The sequence below is a fragment of the Onthophagus taurus genome, chromosome 11 (assembly GCF_036711975.1).
Source record: "Onthophagus taurus isolate NC chromosome 11, IU_Otau_3.0, whole genome shotgun sequence".
In the NCBI taxonomy this organism is placed as follows: domain Eukaryota; kingdom Metazoa; phylum Arthropoda; class Insecta; order Coleoptera; family Scarabaeidae; genus Onthophagus; species Onthophagus taurus.
In genome coordinates this window covers 1,741,574-1,758,629 of record NC_091976.1, presented here as the reverse complement: position 1 = coordinate 1,758,629, position 17,056 = coordinate 1,741,574, and the positions used below count along the sequence as shown (strand labels likewise).

Sequence of the window (17,056 nt, the reverse complement as noted above, 5' to 3'; positions counted from 1 at the left end):
ATGAGATGACATTTCAAATGACATTTTTTGGCGATTTATTTTAGCAACTGTGGTTAGCAACGAAATTGTTTGGAGTCAGTATAAGTTCCGCCCACCTCTGTGATGTCAGACTTAGGCAGTCTATTGTTTCCTACAGTTAGGGATTAATTGTTGCTTTTCAAAATTTAATTGATATAATCAATCTAGGAGGGATGTCTTCCTGAGGAAAGTTAGAAAAGAAGAATCTTCTCTACATCTGTTATTTTTTATTATATTGACTACTTAATTATAGTTGTCATTTAATTTATTAATTTGAGTTAATAAATCTTTTTTAAATGACATCTTACTCTACTATAGTTGTTCAATAACTTAGTTGATTTTAGACGGTTTCCGGGTAATAAAGGGTCAGTCCACTCAACTTCTGGACTCTTCAATGTTATGCTTGTTTTTATTAACTTTTATAATGGGATAAAGTTAAGTCGAAACAAAAATTTAATGATTTTATTACTTTTGTTTATGTTAACAATATTTCGCCAATCTCCCGCATCCTAACGTTATAATATGGGTCTCTACAATTCTAATAGTCGAAACTGATCCATTAATTCTTACTTAAAAGGCACGTTCTTAAAGATAAGAGAGAAGGGTTGTACTTAAATACTCTGCCAATCCTAGATATAATAGTTTAAATTTCAACTCCAACACACAATCAAAAGCTTATAGCATGTTTTGAAACTCTGTATACACTTTACAACGTCTACAGTTAGCGGATTTCGGAGGATACGTCTAATTCTTCTAATATTGAGTATGATTTCACACATCTCACATACAATTGTTTGAAGTTATTAATGGCTTGTTGATAGTTTAAGGCATGTTCTAAGACTTTTTTGTTCCGATACTGGATTTTTTAGAAGGAGTATTTATGAAATTTTGTTGTTTCAATTCTTTGGAGGTAGTAGCGAAAACTTCATAACGATTTTTGCTTAATATAGATAGAATATGGATTCCATGAATACTTTTTATTCGAATCCTCACCAGGTCGGTGATAAATGATGTGAAATTTATTTGTTGTTAGATTGTGTGTGTGTGAAGGCACTAGAATTTGTCGTTGATTGTTAACGAAAACGTGTGTAACGAAACGTAATCACGAAAATTAATGTTTTTGACGTGTTTTTATTTACCATGAAATCCGGTTATATAGTAGAAACCACGAGAGCTGGCAGTGGCTTGACGTTTAAAAATGGTATGAATCAAGATATGGACGTACGACTTAGATTATTTCACCACATACATTTAAATGTATGTTAAGTTAGTAATAGAGGTTATATGTCAAACATTGTCAAATTTAGGAGAGGTTAAACAACGAAAAATCGTTTATATTAATTTATAATAAAATGTATGTAATTGTTAATTTATTTAACAAATACAGGTTATTTACAGGTCGTAAGACATTAAGTAAGTTTTATTTAAACAGTGGTTCATAATTTATTCATTAATTATTAATTTATTTCATTTTCGGCTTGTGAAAACACTAACAGATTCATGACAACGCTCACAAGACGTTTCGATTATTATTCGAGGTTATAATTATAGAGTTAGAACAGTTACATCCCTTAGAAGAACAGATGTACTTTTTCGACGTGGCTATTTGAATCGTACAGCAGACATATTAAACTAATGCTATCTCTTTCTAACACACATTACTGTCTGTGTACAGAAAACGATGATTTTTACTGCCAGCTCTCGTGGCGTCTAGTATATCACGTCCGACCTTGTTGAAAATTCAGACTCGACTTAACTTTGTAATTGGCAGATTTTATAAGCGTTAGTTTTAAGAGAAATTTGGTAGTTTCGGTCATAATTTAGCTGCCAAATTAAAAGCAAATAAAATTTTCATTTGTTAAATTGGGAAGTTTTTACAAATTATTGGTTTAATTGTTGTTTGTGAGATGTTATTGGTCTGTGTTATTTGCTTTACACCATCGGTACACTATAATCAAAGGAAACGCTAGTAGAGATTTATTTGGTGTAGAGTCCTCCATAAACAGTTTGTAACTGACTGGTTCCTTAGGAAATGTCATGATGTAATGGTTCTTGATGATGGTGTAAAAATGATGGGATTTTCGAGTTAGAATAAACGCATAATAGCTTCTCTTAATTAATGCATTTATTGACTACACTTAAGTTACGCGACGTGTCACCTTTCAGCAGTGGAAGCGTACTCTCTTTCCCGAGCGATGACCGCCGCTAGACAATACTTAACGTGCGTCATTTAGTGCTTACTATTAACTATCTTAACCTACTTAACAATTTGTTATTATTACACTACAATGGCTTTTGTTTTATTTATAGATATTATCATATTAAGCTATGATAACTGCATCATTGGCGTAACACGTCATACTGATCCTTTTGCTACTCATTCTGTATCCCAGATTCAACAATGCCACCTGTTGTATAATCTCATCCATCAGAAAGTTGAACAGGAAGGCTTTAAGCTATCTCCTTATCTGATTTCTCCTGGTATTTCTTTATTTGAGGTTGTGTATTCACTAGCTTTGATGCTTGTTACGTTGCGGTATTAAGACTGTGGATTAATTTTATGACGCGATATGGTATTTGTTTCTCTATTAATATGCGTAGAATCTTGGCGCACCTTATTAAATGCCTTTGTCATGTCTATGAAGCAAAGCTAGGCGAGATTTCTCTTTTAGTTGCATGAAGATAAATATGGCGTCTGAGGTTGATCAGTTTTTTCGAAAACTCAGTTGTTCTTCTATGTTCTCAATAGGCGCTTCTAGTTTCTATTTTAGAATGCTGGTAAGTAACTGCATACATGTGCTTAGCAGAGCTGGGGGGCCTACAATTCGGGCAAGCCTTTTGTCCTTTCTTTAAAATGGGGATTGTGATACTACTTTGCCACTCCGTGATATTATATGTTACTCTTCTGTTGGTGAGCTTTTATGGGATATGTCGTTTTTTCTTTTTATTTCTTCAAGTTCTCTTATTACTTCTCAAGATCATGGTTGTTTAATGTGGTTGGTGGCTTTTATATTAATTTTCCGTTTCCCTATAGACTTTTCTGCAGTTTTTTGTATAGTGGTTTTTATTTCATGCCAACACTTCTCGACTTACGTTCGTCCATAGGGATACAATATTCTTTTTCCGCGCATATCAGCTTGTACTTGGTCTTGATTGGCCGTTCCATTAGTATGTTGTATAAAACCATGTTGTTATCAGTACTTAAGTTAGCTAATGTTAAGCCTTCATATTTAATAATGGCTCTGTTTGTTATTATGAATTCAATCATGTATCGTTGTCTTCTGCTGTTGCAGAAAATATACTTGTGCTGTATTTTATGCGGAAAGTATGTATTATTGATTCTTAGCTCATTCCCGGCACAGATATCAATCAGAAGCTCGTCATTGTTGTTGATAGTGAGTTTGTTGTACTTCTCTTAAATTGAGGATTATTTCATTTCCTATTCGAGTAATTAGATTTCTGAAAATTGTAATTTTATGGCTGCTATTAACTATTACGCTTGTCAATGGTATTTTGTAGTTCAAAGTAAAAGTTCTCTGATTCTTTAGCGTTCTTGGATATGTTATGTTTGGGGCATATGTATTTATGATTTGTGTTGTGATAGACAATTTAAGCTGTTTCTCAACTGGGTGGTTTATTATGGTATAATTCAGTACAAAGAATTTTCAAAGTTGATCGTGAATGTTTTTGTACATAGGGTTGATTTAAGGGAGTCAACATCTCGCCTGAAGAAAGCTCTTTGTTTTTGCTTTTTTTTGGATATTTTTTGGGGAACAAAATAAACATACAACAGCAAACTTTTCAACACATATTCATTCATATTTTGAGCATATTTTTGCACTCATTTTCAAAAATGGTGATTTGTGGTGACCACGATTTGCAGGCGTTCTGATTATCAGAAATAAAAAAAAACAAAACAAATCGTATTGACTAACTTCAAACGACTACTTCACCATTTAATTTGTTAACGTTTTACTGTTTTTCTTTTATTTCAACTAAAATTATTGGAACATACAATTACAAAGCATAAAGTTCCTGTGAAAAACTTTGATTCACCACAATAAAAATATAATTGTTGATACAGCATCATGTGTCTTGAATATTTTATATCAAACTTGAATAAATGGACTTATTATTTTATTTAACATTGCATACATTTTCTGCTATGTCCGTAATAAATATTTTCAATGTAATATGTAACTAAATCAAATGTATTTTCGAAAAAAAAATGTATAGGTATCTCGTTGCTGCGGATTAAAGATAACGTCGGAAGGATACGTCGTGACGTTAGCCAAAAACAACCATCACGTGCTGGTGCTCAACACCCTCTACATTCTTTAGATAGATACGTATCAGCAGTCCCAGCTTCCCCTTCGCCCTCACCCTCACCCCTCCTTCCATGCAAGTAAAAAGTAGTATATGATCTCGCACTCTATATACAAAAAGAACTGATTTATTTTTAGTACATATACATTTTTTTATTATTATTTATAATACGTATTTTACTATTTTGCGCGCGTATCAGCACGTAGAGTCGATCGTTAATTTTTTTTAATGTTGATTTTTTTTTCTATGTTAGTTGTTTTGATGTTTTTTTTTTCACTGAATAATTTAAGTTAGCAGCAGAAATGGTTCCTATACTTTAAAGAAAATTAATAATTTATTTACTGATTTCTTTTTTGTTTTCAATTTTTCTGACACCAAAAATTTATTATTGACGTTTTTATTAATGTTAAATTTAAATCATTGTTTGAATTCTTAATGAAAACCGTTTTGACGTGATAGCAAACACGACGCAACGCATTTATTATCATTGAAGCTATAAGGCATATTTTCACATATTGGAGGTTTATTTACACATGTGGTCGGGTCGTTTTTGCTATTCGATCAAAGAAACGTTTTTGAAAGAATCCAAAGATAATATTTAGGTAATTTTATAATTCTCGTTAATTTATTATTTATATTTTTGGTTTTTCTGGTGTCAATTTTTATTATTTTTTTTATATTTTGAAACAAAAAAATCCTGTACACGTGCCAACTTTCGAATCTCCGATAATTTTTTGAGCACAAATTTCTGAGATTAATTATATTTAATGTTTGTTGTTTTTTCTACTACTATATTATTATTTTATTTTGATTATTTTTTTATTATTTAGATAATAGTTGTTTTTGTGCGTCTGCGTGTGAGAGGGGAGTGTTTGTGTTTTTACTTACGTACTCAGGTTGGTTAGCGTTTCCTCGCGGGGGCCGCGGTTTTTTTGGGCCCTCTAGCGATCAGTGCCATCTAGGTTCTAAGTCCTACGGTTGCAGCCTACTGATGAGAGAGTTGTTGATGATTTGCTCTCGTTTTAAAAAGTCGATTTTTGATCAATTTGATCGATTTTTTTAAATTCAATATTAAAATAACAGAAATATACGTGGTTGCTTCTCTAAATTCCAGTTGAGTGTGAATGTTTAAAACAAAAGAAAGAAAATGCGAAACTCTCCGCGTAATAAAAAGCGCGGAAAACCAATGCCTGTGATAATAGTATCTTCAGGATAAGTTGTGACCTTAGTCTCTCATTGTTGTTTAACGTGCAATAACTAGTTACAGGCTTTTCTGCAACTCGGTTACTTGCACAGAGTTTATAAAATTATATGTATATAACGAAAAAATAAAAAAAAACGAGTTTTAAGCAAAAAAAAATTAAAAAAAAATAAAATCTCGAAATTTAAAAGCCAGATTGTTTATGTATAAAAATAAAAATAATCGTATCTTATACACTCTATTATCGTTCTTGAAGGATTGTTCTTCGAAAAATTAATGTGATGTCAATATAATCTCACGATTAATAATAAAAAAATATCTGATGATGAAAACCTAAAAACAAAAAGGTTATTTTTTAGTTTCTACTATTTATTTACCAAATATAAATATAAAAAAATATTATTTACACCGGTAAAAATATCACATAGTAATATATATATTATATATACATAAATATACATACATAATTAGTATATGCTATAGTTGTAAAAATTTCATTATAGCATTTTTGCTCACGTTACTATTAACAAAAATTTTTACAAGCTCTTTTTTGCCACTTGTGTACGTCTCATACGAAAAATAATAAATAATAAATATCGCGGACAAATACTATTTTATTAAAAATAAGAGGAAACGGATTTTTTGACAAATTTTATTTGGTGTTAATACAAAATACTCTAATAATTCTAAAAAATTTCAACAAATGTGTACAGAGTGGATCGTTCACCTGTACAATATATTAGGAACTAGTAATATATTATATACATAGTATGTAAAGATAATTAAATGAATATTTGTGTGTTTTTCTTTAAATAAATAAATGTTTATCAGATAATCTCATAACAACCTTCTAAAATTAAGGAGATATAACGAAAAATATCAAAAATTGAATAAATAATACAAGAAATAAATAAATTTGTCGAAGAATCTGAGCAAAATTAATGTAGGAAGTGATTCATTTGAACTTTATTCTTTAATTGTAAATAAAATAGTACGTGGTTGTGGACAAGTTCTTTGATGATTAAAAATATCATGTTTTGCTTTTATTCAAGATATTTATTGAATGATATATTTGATGCTCAAAGAAAACGCATTTTTGAAGATGCGTAGTTGAGTAGAATTCGCAAATTTCTTACGTATAAACTTGCTTGCTTTTTTTATTTTAATACCCTCTGGGCGGTTTCGACCTCGTAAAAGGTCATCATCAGCTGAATGGTCATAAACTAATCAAAATTGGAATTAATAATAAATAAAATAAAAGTTTTCAGAGAACTCAATAACATGTCTATTTATTATTGTTATTGTAGTCTAAACGGCTATAGGTTTTAATATATTTGCATTTCTGATAGACTTTAATTTGTAATAATATGAGCATCCCTTGTCAAGTCATTCTATTGCAAGAAGAGCAATATTTTGAAGCTTTGTATTGAATTCAGTGCCGCAATAATTACTTTTTTCTCGTACAAATATTTGCATAACAATATACTTCATCAGTATCATCATTAAATTACCTGATTTTTCTATAAAATTTTTTATTTTTGTTATTGAGTGCAAATTATGGAACCTAAAATGTAGTAGGTTCACAGTCTACAAAGACGAAAAGCTTTATAACGAAGCGATATCATTTTGATGGTATATACTGGCGAAATGAGTGATTGAAATGGATAAAGACTCTGTTTGAACGCATTTTTGAAGTGATCCACAATAACTTCTTTTGTATAGCTAATCTGAATTGATCTTACATTTTAAATTTGCGCTGTTAAAATGATGAACAATAGGAGTAAAATTGTTACTTGTTGGTTTTCGGGCATTTATTAATGTTTTGACCTCGTTATCAGACTATTTTCACTATCACCGTTCCTCAAAAATATATATTATCTATTTGTCTATATATACGGTTAAAGGGGGGTTAAGAACAGCATTATGATGTTAATTATAATTTGTTTATTATTAATTCCAATTTTGCTTAATTTATGACCATTCGGCTGATGATGATCGTTTAAGAGGTTAAAACCGGTCCCGAGGATATTTAAATTAAAAAAAACAAGACGTTTATACAAAGATTGCTTTGTGTTATGATTTATGATTTAATTTCGGAATAATTACATCTTATCTACTTAATAAATTTTCATTTTACTTAAATGAATCACTTCCTTAAGTATGCAGTTAGTTTAAATAAATAGGTCGGTTCGATGGTACGCATACAATTGGAGCATACAGTCTAAACTACTGATACAACTACATACAATTAAAATTAACTACTATAATTAGTATCAAAAGAAAAAAATCTTTTAATTTTAAATTTAATATATTGTCAATGTGATAGATTTTTTGATGATTTTACAATCACAATATTAGTGTGTGTACAAAGAAGTCATTTTTAGATACTCGTATACCAGTACTTTTGCCATATTTATATAAATTATATATAACGACGCGCGACTAAAGAAAGGAAAACATAAAAAAAAATAAATAAAAGAAAATGCGTTTGAAAAAGGAAGAAATGTGTTTTAAAAAGTTCATTCAGTAGCAATAAGTATTCTCAGACAGTATTGGAGTGAGGAATTGTTATCATTCCATTTTTAGCGTAGTCTACTATATTTACATAATATTATTATATATATTTTTGTTTTTTTCTTTATTGTATTATTTTCATACCGATTATTAACTTTTCACGACGCCTTTAGACATGTAAGGTAACCTCTAGTATTAAGTTTTTGTGTGTTACGATGTGAAACGTTGTTACTTAATGAAAAGTGAAAAAAAAAGATAAGATTAAATTATTAAAAAAATGATATAATAGATAAAAAGATAGGGTTATAAACGCTATCCAAAGACGTACAGAGATAGGCTCCAAAAGTTAAAAAAACAATCAGTAAATAAAATCACAAAAGCATTAATTACTAAACTAGATGAAGAAAATTTAATGCGCGCTGACAAAAAAATATAGATAAAAACGGTTGTGAGCTACCTATTATTATATACACTTTTCTTTTCGATTAAAAATTTTCTATATACACCTAATATTTAAACGAACCCTCCTTGATATTCCAATTAAATTACAATATTACAACGTTATTCTAGCTATATCAAGGGGATAAACTTCGTCACTGCGAACGATTTTTCTCGTATCTCGATATAATACATATACAGTTGTGCAATAATATTTTTAAAAAATGGTTTTAATTCAAACTGGCAAATTTAATAGAAACCGCTTAAACTGTGGGTCTTGATAGGTACATTCCGAAAAATATATAGGGTGATTAAACAAATTGCAAAACATCGAATTAAAGTTTAAATCTTATCAAAAATAGATACATTATAAAATTACATTAAAGTAGTAGGGATTGGAGATACTCAATTTATTAATTAATAATTTAAAACGATCAACTTTTTAACCATCACGATTTGTAACGATTATTATTATAATATGGCAGAGAGAAAGGAAATTTTAGGTTGGGGTAATGGTGGAGTTGAAATTATTGATTTTCAAAACACCAATTCCTACTATTTAATATCTTATTTTAAATACATTTTCTATTCGGGAAAACATTTCATTTACTTAAAGTTTTGTTAAAGTGCTTTATCACGTCATTTGATACGATTTATGTCTGATACTTGCCTGCATTGGTATAAAACTTAAATCATTATGTCAAGACTTTTTGAAAGAGATGTCATCTTCTGTTATGTGTAATAAGTTATTACTAATAACGTTAGGTTACGATATTTTCGGGCTGCAATGTTACAATTTCTAAATCGTTCTCGTTAATAATGTGTTAATACTGTCGATTTAGCCATATAGTAAGCGTACTAAAAGATCCATTCTCTGGATATATTCATATCAGTTATCTGTACAATGGTAATAGCTAAGAGAGAAAGGAGAAGAAGAAATTATGGAACAACTCCTGATCCTTGGTTGTATAGACCAAACCAAGTAATCTTATATACAGGGTGTATCAGGTATGAGTAGAAAAAAATTGAGGGGTTATAGGTTCCCTTTTTGTGAATAAAAAAATCTTAAGATATGATACGATAAAGTTAAGGGTTTGAAAGTTTAAGTACTGCTGTATAAAGAATTATACTAAGCAGGCTTTACTTATGTATATAGCTTTAATTTGACACATAAAAGTCATTTTGAGATATTTTTTAAAGCCGACGTTACACGTCGCAATTGACTTACAAAAATTTGGGTTTTAATAAATAAACGTGCTTGTTTTATTAAAAACAACAAAATTACAAAACTAGAAACAAATTGCAAAGCAAAGCCTGCTTAGTATAATTCATTAACCAGTAGTACTCAAACTTGTGAACCCTTAACTTTATGGTATCATATTTTAAGAAGGAGAAAGCATAGGACATTGTGTTTTAAGAATTTTTCTATACAGAAAGAGGAGGAGACCTATAACCCCTCACATTTTTTCTATTCATATCTGATACACCCTGTATAACTTGTATCCATAAATTATTTTATGGGAGAGTAAAGTTTCACTAAATTCCTTAATTCACTGGATTTCATCTTTTCCCGCTATTGATGGTATTCTCTGTCTGGTTGCAGATAACACTTAATATAGAATCACTGTTGTTGTGCCCCGCAATTTTCAATAGTTGCTTCAACACCTGCTTTCGCAAGAACTGACACAGCACGAGATCTGATGGAATGGTTTAACATTTTTCGATTCTTTGTATCGCTTCATATTTTACTCATTTGCCAATTTCATGGATTCCCACCGGACAGTTCTTGTGCCAATGACCGAATTTACTTGCATTTCAATATGGATTAGGGCTTTTCCTTTAGTTAAGGTTTTTGTATGTTTTGGCATGTATCAACATTTCTTTGATTAACAATAAGCTATTTGCTATCGTTTTGAATTGGCCACTACTTTTTAAAATACAATATAACTTAACAGGAGATGTAGATTTTTGAAGTTTATAGCTTTCTAAAAGTTGTGTAAATTCCCGCTAAATTGAATCACGCATTTTTTTTTTGTATTTCAGGTATTATTTTTGTGATCACAATGTGTTGTTTCAGGTATTATGGAGAAAGATAAAGGGGAAGACTTTATCTTTCTCCCCAAATCTTTTCAACTCTCATCGTAATTTAACGGCGCCTTTGGATTCATAGCCTAATTCGTAACATAAATAAATATTATGAAAGAATTGAAACAAAAATTACATACGTAGAGGGAATCTATAGTATACAGTGATATGGATAATGTTTGTCATAGTACAGCGTTGTTTATCAATTTTCTCCATAAATCTTTTCGAAACCCAATTACTTCACCTAGTTCAGCAATAATGTTTGGACTCAAGATTCATTGAAATAAAATCAAAAATCTTATGCAAAGAAAACATTTATTTGAAAAATTGCTTCTATTGTATATCGAACCTCGAAATTGTGCTTCTCACAACCGATGTTGAGCCTGAAGACTAAGTTTGGCTTCAGAAACATGTCATACTGAAATAAAATTAATGCATTCATTGTTTCTGGATGATTAATGGATTCTCTATGCAATAGTACAGTTTTATCATCCAATTAGTCCAGTTTCTCCATCATCGGTATTTTATTTATATTCAAAGTTACTTGATTTTAATGGAAGCTTTTTTTTATTCGTTGATTGCTTTTACATGTGTTAGCCCTTTAAGATTTATCGCCTGCCATGAAAGTTTTGCGTTATTTTGCACGGGCTGAGAAACTGGAAGAGTTGTATAAGTCATTATAAATACGTACAAGATTGGGTTGGGTTCGTTTTTGGTTTAGGTATGATGATCACAATAAAGAATATATCAGTGAAGTTTTCAAAGGTTCATAAACGGTTTAAATTAATCAAATAAAACACCTTTCCAAGTTCGTTTCTTCGATTTGTAGAATGGCGGATATGCTAATCTACAATGACTTCTTAAGTTTTATCGTTTTTAACCAAATTATACAGGGTGTGTCAAATGGCTAGAATATAGTCAATAACTTCGCCATTTGTGGTTTCAAAGAAAAATGTTTCAAATAAAAAATTCTTTATTAATCGTGGCACATTTTTTGGCGATATTTGTTTGTTTGTGTTGTGTTTCGTTGCTATGGCAACCAACATTGTTTTTTTGTCAACTGTCATTGTTTTGATATTTAAAGCTCCTCAATGGCGTTATTTCGGCGCCTACTTTGATTATAATTTGTTGATTTAATATTTTCAGAAAGCAGATTTTTTCTCGATTTTTTCTTATACAACCATATGATTTAAAATGTTCATCGCGTAGACGAATTTATCCTCTATCAAAATATGCAAAAAACACAGATGCATCCCATTTAAGATAACAATGTTGGTTGCCATAGCAACGAAACAAAGAACAATATAAACAAGGAAATATCGCCAGAAAATGCGCCACAATTAATAAAGAATTTTTTATTTGAAACATTTTCCTTTAAAACTACAAAAGGTGAAGTTATTGGCTATATTCCAGACATTTCACACACCCTGTATATATATTCCTTGATTTATCATTCCAAAAAGAACCTGTTGAACGAAGTGGTGGATACTTCGTTTTCTGTACCTCTCTAAGCTATCTATTTTGCGTAAATATATTACATGCAGTGGCAGGGCGGCGAAAATATCGAGAGTAAATTATCTTTCTTGGTATGTAGCATTTCGAGGAAACCAATTATCGCAAATAAAGTTTTAACCACTTCCATGAATTGGAGAGTTGATAATTTACGCACATAATAAGTAGAAACACTTTCTTTTCTACTCTTGTAGGATCTATTCCAAATATGGAATTGCACTATATGTACCATGTTTAGAATCTAATATTTTGATTTACTTTTTAAATAATCTCTACCATTAAAATTTCAAACCACAGTGTTCGTCAATATCATATTTTTTAATTCGTATACAGCGAAGGACAAAAGTCTATATATAGCGTGATTTTTAATTAAAAATAAATGACTAAATCAACACAACGGTAGTCAAAATTTTCAGTATTTCACTGGTTACCTGGTCTTGAAGCAACTCAGTTTGCTGTCTCTTCTGCTGTTATTTTATTCCATGGTTTCATTAACGGAGATTTCAACGTTTTAGCATCCTTTATTTTAGACTCTATTGCTTCCTATGTTCTAAAAGCTAATGAACATGTTCCTTTAAATCCGGGCTCTGAGGAGGAGATGTAGGGGAAAGGTTGGAAGCATTTAGGTTTCTGCTCATAACACTGTTGTAAAAGAAAAAATATATCTTATTTTAACTCAACCTTATAAATAGTTGAAGCTACCCCGCATATGGGTAGCCATCATATTAACCATGCACCGGAGTAGATTAAACCCATAGCAAAATATATACATATTTATAAAGAATATCTAAAATTATGTATTTATTCAAGTATTGCTAACGAACATCCCAACCCCGAAAATTGTACTTACAACTGAAAATTGATGATGTTCTTGCTGTTGGCATTGGTAAAACGGCAACAATGTCTTTTCTTTGGACATTCGCAATGACATCAACCTTGGGAAAAACAAATGAACTGACAATTCTTAATTATTTCGCCGCCTTAAAAATTTTATCTCATAGTAATTTAAATTTTTGGAAATTACTTTCCCAACGTAATAACAAAAGCGGCTCTTGAAGAAAATTTAACCAACACAGAATCTTCGTCTTTTATTACATAGTCAGTATCATTTAGAAGTGGAAAATGGTCAAGTGATTCATCATTGTCAGAATCAATTAAATGTACTGAAACGTCAGATTTACTTAATAACAGGTTTCTGAAAAAATATATTTCTTTTGGTGGACTTATTATTAGTACCTTTTACAGTTTATTATTATATTAAATTGTATAGACAATTTTCTATTCCTCTCCAGTTCTAAGTATTCCTTTGCTGTCAGTTCCGAGGTTGATGTAAGAAAAGGTCAAAAAAAAGGTAAAGGATTGTAATATCTTTTTCTATAGCCAAGTTATTGGCGGATGTGCTAAAAGCACCTCATCATTGCTCATCAATTTCGCAGACCCAACCTATTCAACTTGTTTCTTTCCTTTACTAGTTACAATTTTAATGGATCTCATCACAGTCTAATCCAGATTATAAACTTGGTCAGGTCTAAATTTATACTTTTCCATTAACAAGATGTTGTTAAAAAATTCCTCTACACTGTCTTTGTTAAAAGCTGTACCTCTGATTAAACTGATACTTTCGGGTTTGAAGATTTTGAAAGATTTCATCATATAACTACATTCTTGCCCAGTAGAAGTTTTTATATATTCGTCGAATTCAGTCTTTTCGATTTTGGTGAAAACTTGACTTACTGTGTATTTACTTTGGTATTTGCGCTTTTCAGGTGGGCCCATCTCCGCTTTAGAGTTAATGTAATTGTTTTGGTCATTACGTTTGGCTACATTTATAAGTCTACTTTGCAAAGTATTGCAATTAATGCAATAAATATTTTCCCCCCTTTCCTCTATTGAGTTGCCTGGGTTTGCTTTGACCATGTTTGCTATATGCTTGGGGTCGTCGTCTTACTGGAAAAACCCAAGTCCAAGCTTTCCAGCGATGGTTTCAAATTTTGTTCTAAAATACTTTTGTATTGATATCGATCCATAATCAATGAACACTACTTTTCCCACACTGGATGCTGCTGTAGTTCCCCCAAACCTTGACACTTTTTTCATTTCATTTCCTCCAAATTTTTGTTACTTCCAAAAATGTTGTACTTCGATTCGTCAGTAAACAAAACCCTGGTCCAGCAGTCCATTGCTTTATCAATGAGATTTTGAGCAAACTATAAATGAAGTGATGTCTCTAGGAATGAAAATAATAACATTTGCCCAAATATATCTTAATAATATATTGCTCGTCTTAGACATACAGGGACTATATTACATATTATAGAGGATGAGATTGATTTTTGAAACTGCTTTGTCTAAAAGTACGTTTTGAGAAAGGGCTAATATGGAGGCAAACAAGTATAAGACATAAATTATATCAAAACGAAATTGCACCCAGTATTAAAAACCTTATTAACCCCTATATATTTCTATTATAACGACCCTGCGGTTTAATACATACCGGTTTTTCTATTTGACATCCAATCAAAACCAACAAAAAAATGATTTAGTATATCTCATAAAAAAGACAGTTATCCTTGTCTTAGTTTGTCTTTAATTTCATACCAAACGCAATCAATATTTATCTTAACACTATTTTTCAAGATGTATAAATCAAAGCTTATCGATTATTTTTTTAAAGATATTTAGGTCGTGTTTAGTATCTAGTTAAAGAAAAATTTGAATTTTTTTAAAATTCTATTATGATAGTCAGTTTTAAAGTACAAATCAACGTGTGAATGCTTCACTATTCTCTATAATATTACTCTCTATCTCTCTCTCTCGGGTCTACATATCATTTAACCCCATCCTAAGCCCCAGTGTTCTTGAGTGTATGTGTGTTAAAGACAAAGAAGCAAACAAAAAAAAAAAAATGAAAAAAAAAAAAAAGAGAAAAAAGAAAAGAAGACGAGATGATAATAATGATAATTTTAAAGGTTTGCTAACGCTCGATTATTAATAATCGATAATAATAATAAATAATAGTTTAATTCGTCGTTTTATAACTCTCTTAGTGTAAAAGATCTTGTAGGTTAAAATGTCTTGTGTAGATTAAAAAAAGTTGTATAGATATGTGAGGGGTATTTGGTAAGTTTAGTTTCGAGTTTTAGCAAACCTTGGTTTATTGAACGAATAACAGAAAAAAAATCACTGTGTCTTAGTCCTGTCACATTATTATATTAAAAAAAACGAATTAACAAAATGTATACATAAAAAATAATATTGTTAACTCTTTCCAAAGATTTTTTTTATTCTAGTAATAATTATAAGGTGTCGCTAATAAGCTCTTAAACAAAAAAAAAAGAAATGAAAAATACTGCTTGCTCCGTAGGTTTTATTATTATTAATTACTAATTATTATTAATTAATTACATTGACATGTAATGTAGGTTGGGTGCGTTTTCGGACGAGAGTTAAACGTGTTTTTAAAGTGCTTAAATAATAATCTTAGCCCCATATTCTCTTTTTAGATTAAAAGAGATTTGATTGCAGCAGCGGAGAATAAAGGAGAAGAAGGGCGCGTTTAAAACTCCGCCTTGTTAAACTAAACAATGAGCAGCGCAGAGTTGAACTAAACAAATAATAATAATGAGCATTTATGATGTTTTTTGATACAACTATTTTTGATGATATGAACAAAGAGTACTAACTACAACGGAAAAAATCCCCTTTCTTTTTTGAAAAATTTCTCGCCGCTTAGAGCCCCACCTGTTGTTGTTGTTGTTGCGGAAGTGACAAAGGGGATTTATATAAAAAATAAATCGTCTGTAAACAATCACGGAGCACGATATCCGATACATGAATATAATATATATATACATATATGTACCTTATCTTATAGCAGTACTCTTGGTTCTCTGCTTAACCCCTCTATATTGAAATGTATGTTTATGTTCAAGAAAAGTCTTTTCGACTCTTCTTTAATTATTTTTTTAATTACATATATTTCTATGATTTTGTGATCCGGTTAATATTTCTGATTATAATATACAAATATTGATATTTGAAGACGGAAAATGTTTTTCTCTTTCTCACTTTATTTTTTTTTTGTGAAAGTTTGTCCAAAGACTTTTCCTCATAAAATATTATTATATAGCCTTCAATTTTTACACATAGTGGTGTTATTCAGGGTTTCAGGAGCTGTTTAAGCTTCATATTTTTGGAACTGTTTAATTTATTTTAAAAAAATGTACTGAGGTTGTTTCATTTCTAAGTTATTTGGTTTTTGAATAAATATTTATTAAATATAACACATTATTTTATTTCTATTCGAAATTACATATTCATTCCCACACTAACATTTATCCGAACTTTGTTTTTTTAGGCATAAACGACTGGGGAGATCTATTAAGTAGGTATTGCTGTGTGACAGTGTGACGCTCCAAAATAGTATCTCTCCGTACATAACACAACCAGTACGTAACAGCAAAAATACCAACTGCTAAAGTAAAATAACTAGTGAAAAATGTTAAGATATAAAAATTTTTGTGTTTTTAAAAATATTACAATAAAGACAAATTAAGTATACAGGTCAGTCAAAAAGTTATGACGAAACAAAATTACGTTTTCTTTCATGGAACACCTGTATATTATTTCATATTTCAGTTTCATCAATGATAATAAAATAACTGATAATAAGAAAAAGTCATAGAAAAAAACTGTTATAATGTTTTTGCACGATCGGACTATTTTGTTTATTTACGAGTAATATTTCTATGACGGTATGTCGATTTTACTGGTTGCTACGGCTAAAACGACGGTAAGTATAATAAATAAAATTTCAAATAAAAATATAATTTATTTGAAATTGAATGTACAGGGTGGGCAAATTTGGGTGTTATTATAGGCTATCTCAGAAACTATAAGAGATACGAAAAATGTCCCGATCTCTTTTTTCGAGACTAATTCAATCCCGCAAACATCAAACCT

The 17,056-nt window shown here is 30.2% G+C and overlaps 1 protein-coding gene across 3 annotated transcripts in view; it reads left to right on the top strand.

Annotated features, from left to right (window-relative positions):
• The window catches only part of LOC111419988 (meiotic P26), a 36,856-nt gene extending 20,479 nt beyond the window's left edge, over nt 1–16,377 (top strand). For 2 of the 3 annotated variants that reach the window (XM_071199785.1, XM_071199786.1), the window contains exons 9-10: nt 4,255–4,419; nt 15,598–16,377. In XM_071199785.1, the coding sequence (XP_071055886.1) occupies nt 4,255–4,359 (105 nt within the window). In that variant the 3' untranslated portion in view covers nt 4,360–4,419; nt 15,598–16,377. Of the gene's footprint in view, nt 1–4,254; nt 4,424–15,597 lie in introns of all 3 variants that reach the window. The other variant, XM_071199788.1, reaches the window with a different exon arrangement.
• Nucleotides 16,378–17,056: the final 679 nt, after the last annotated feature.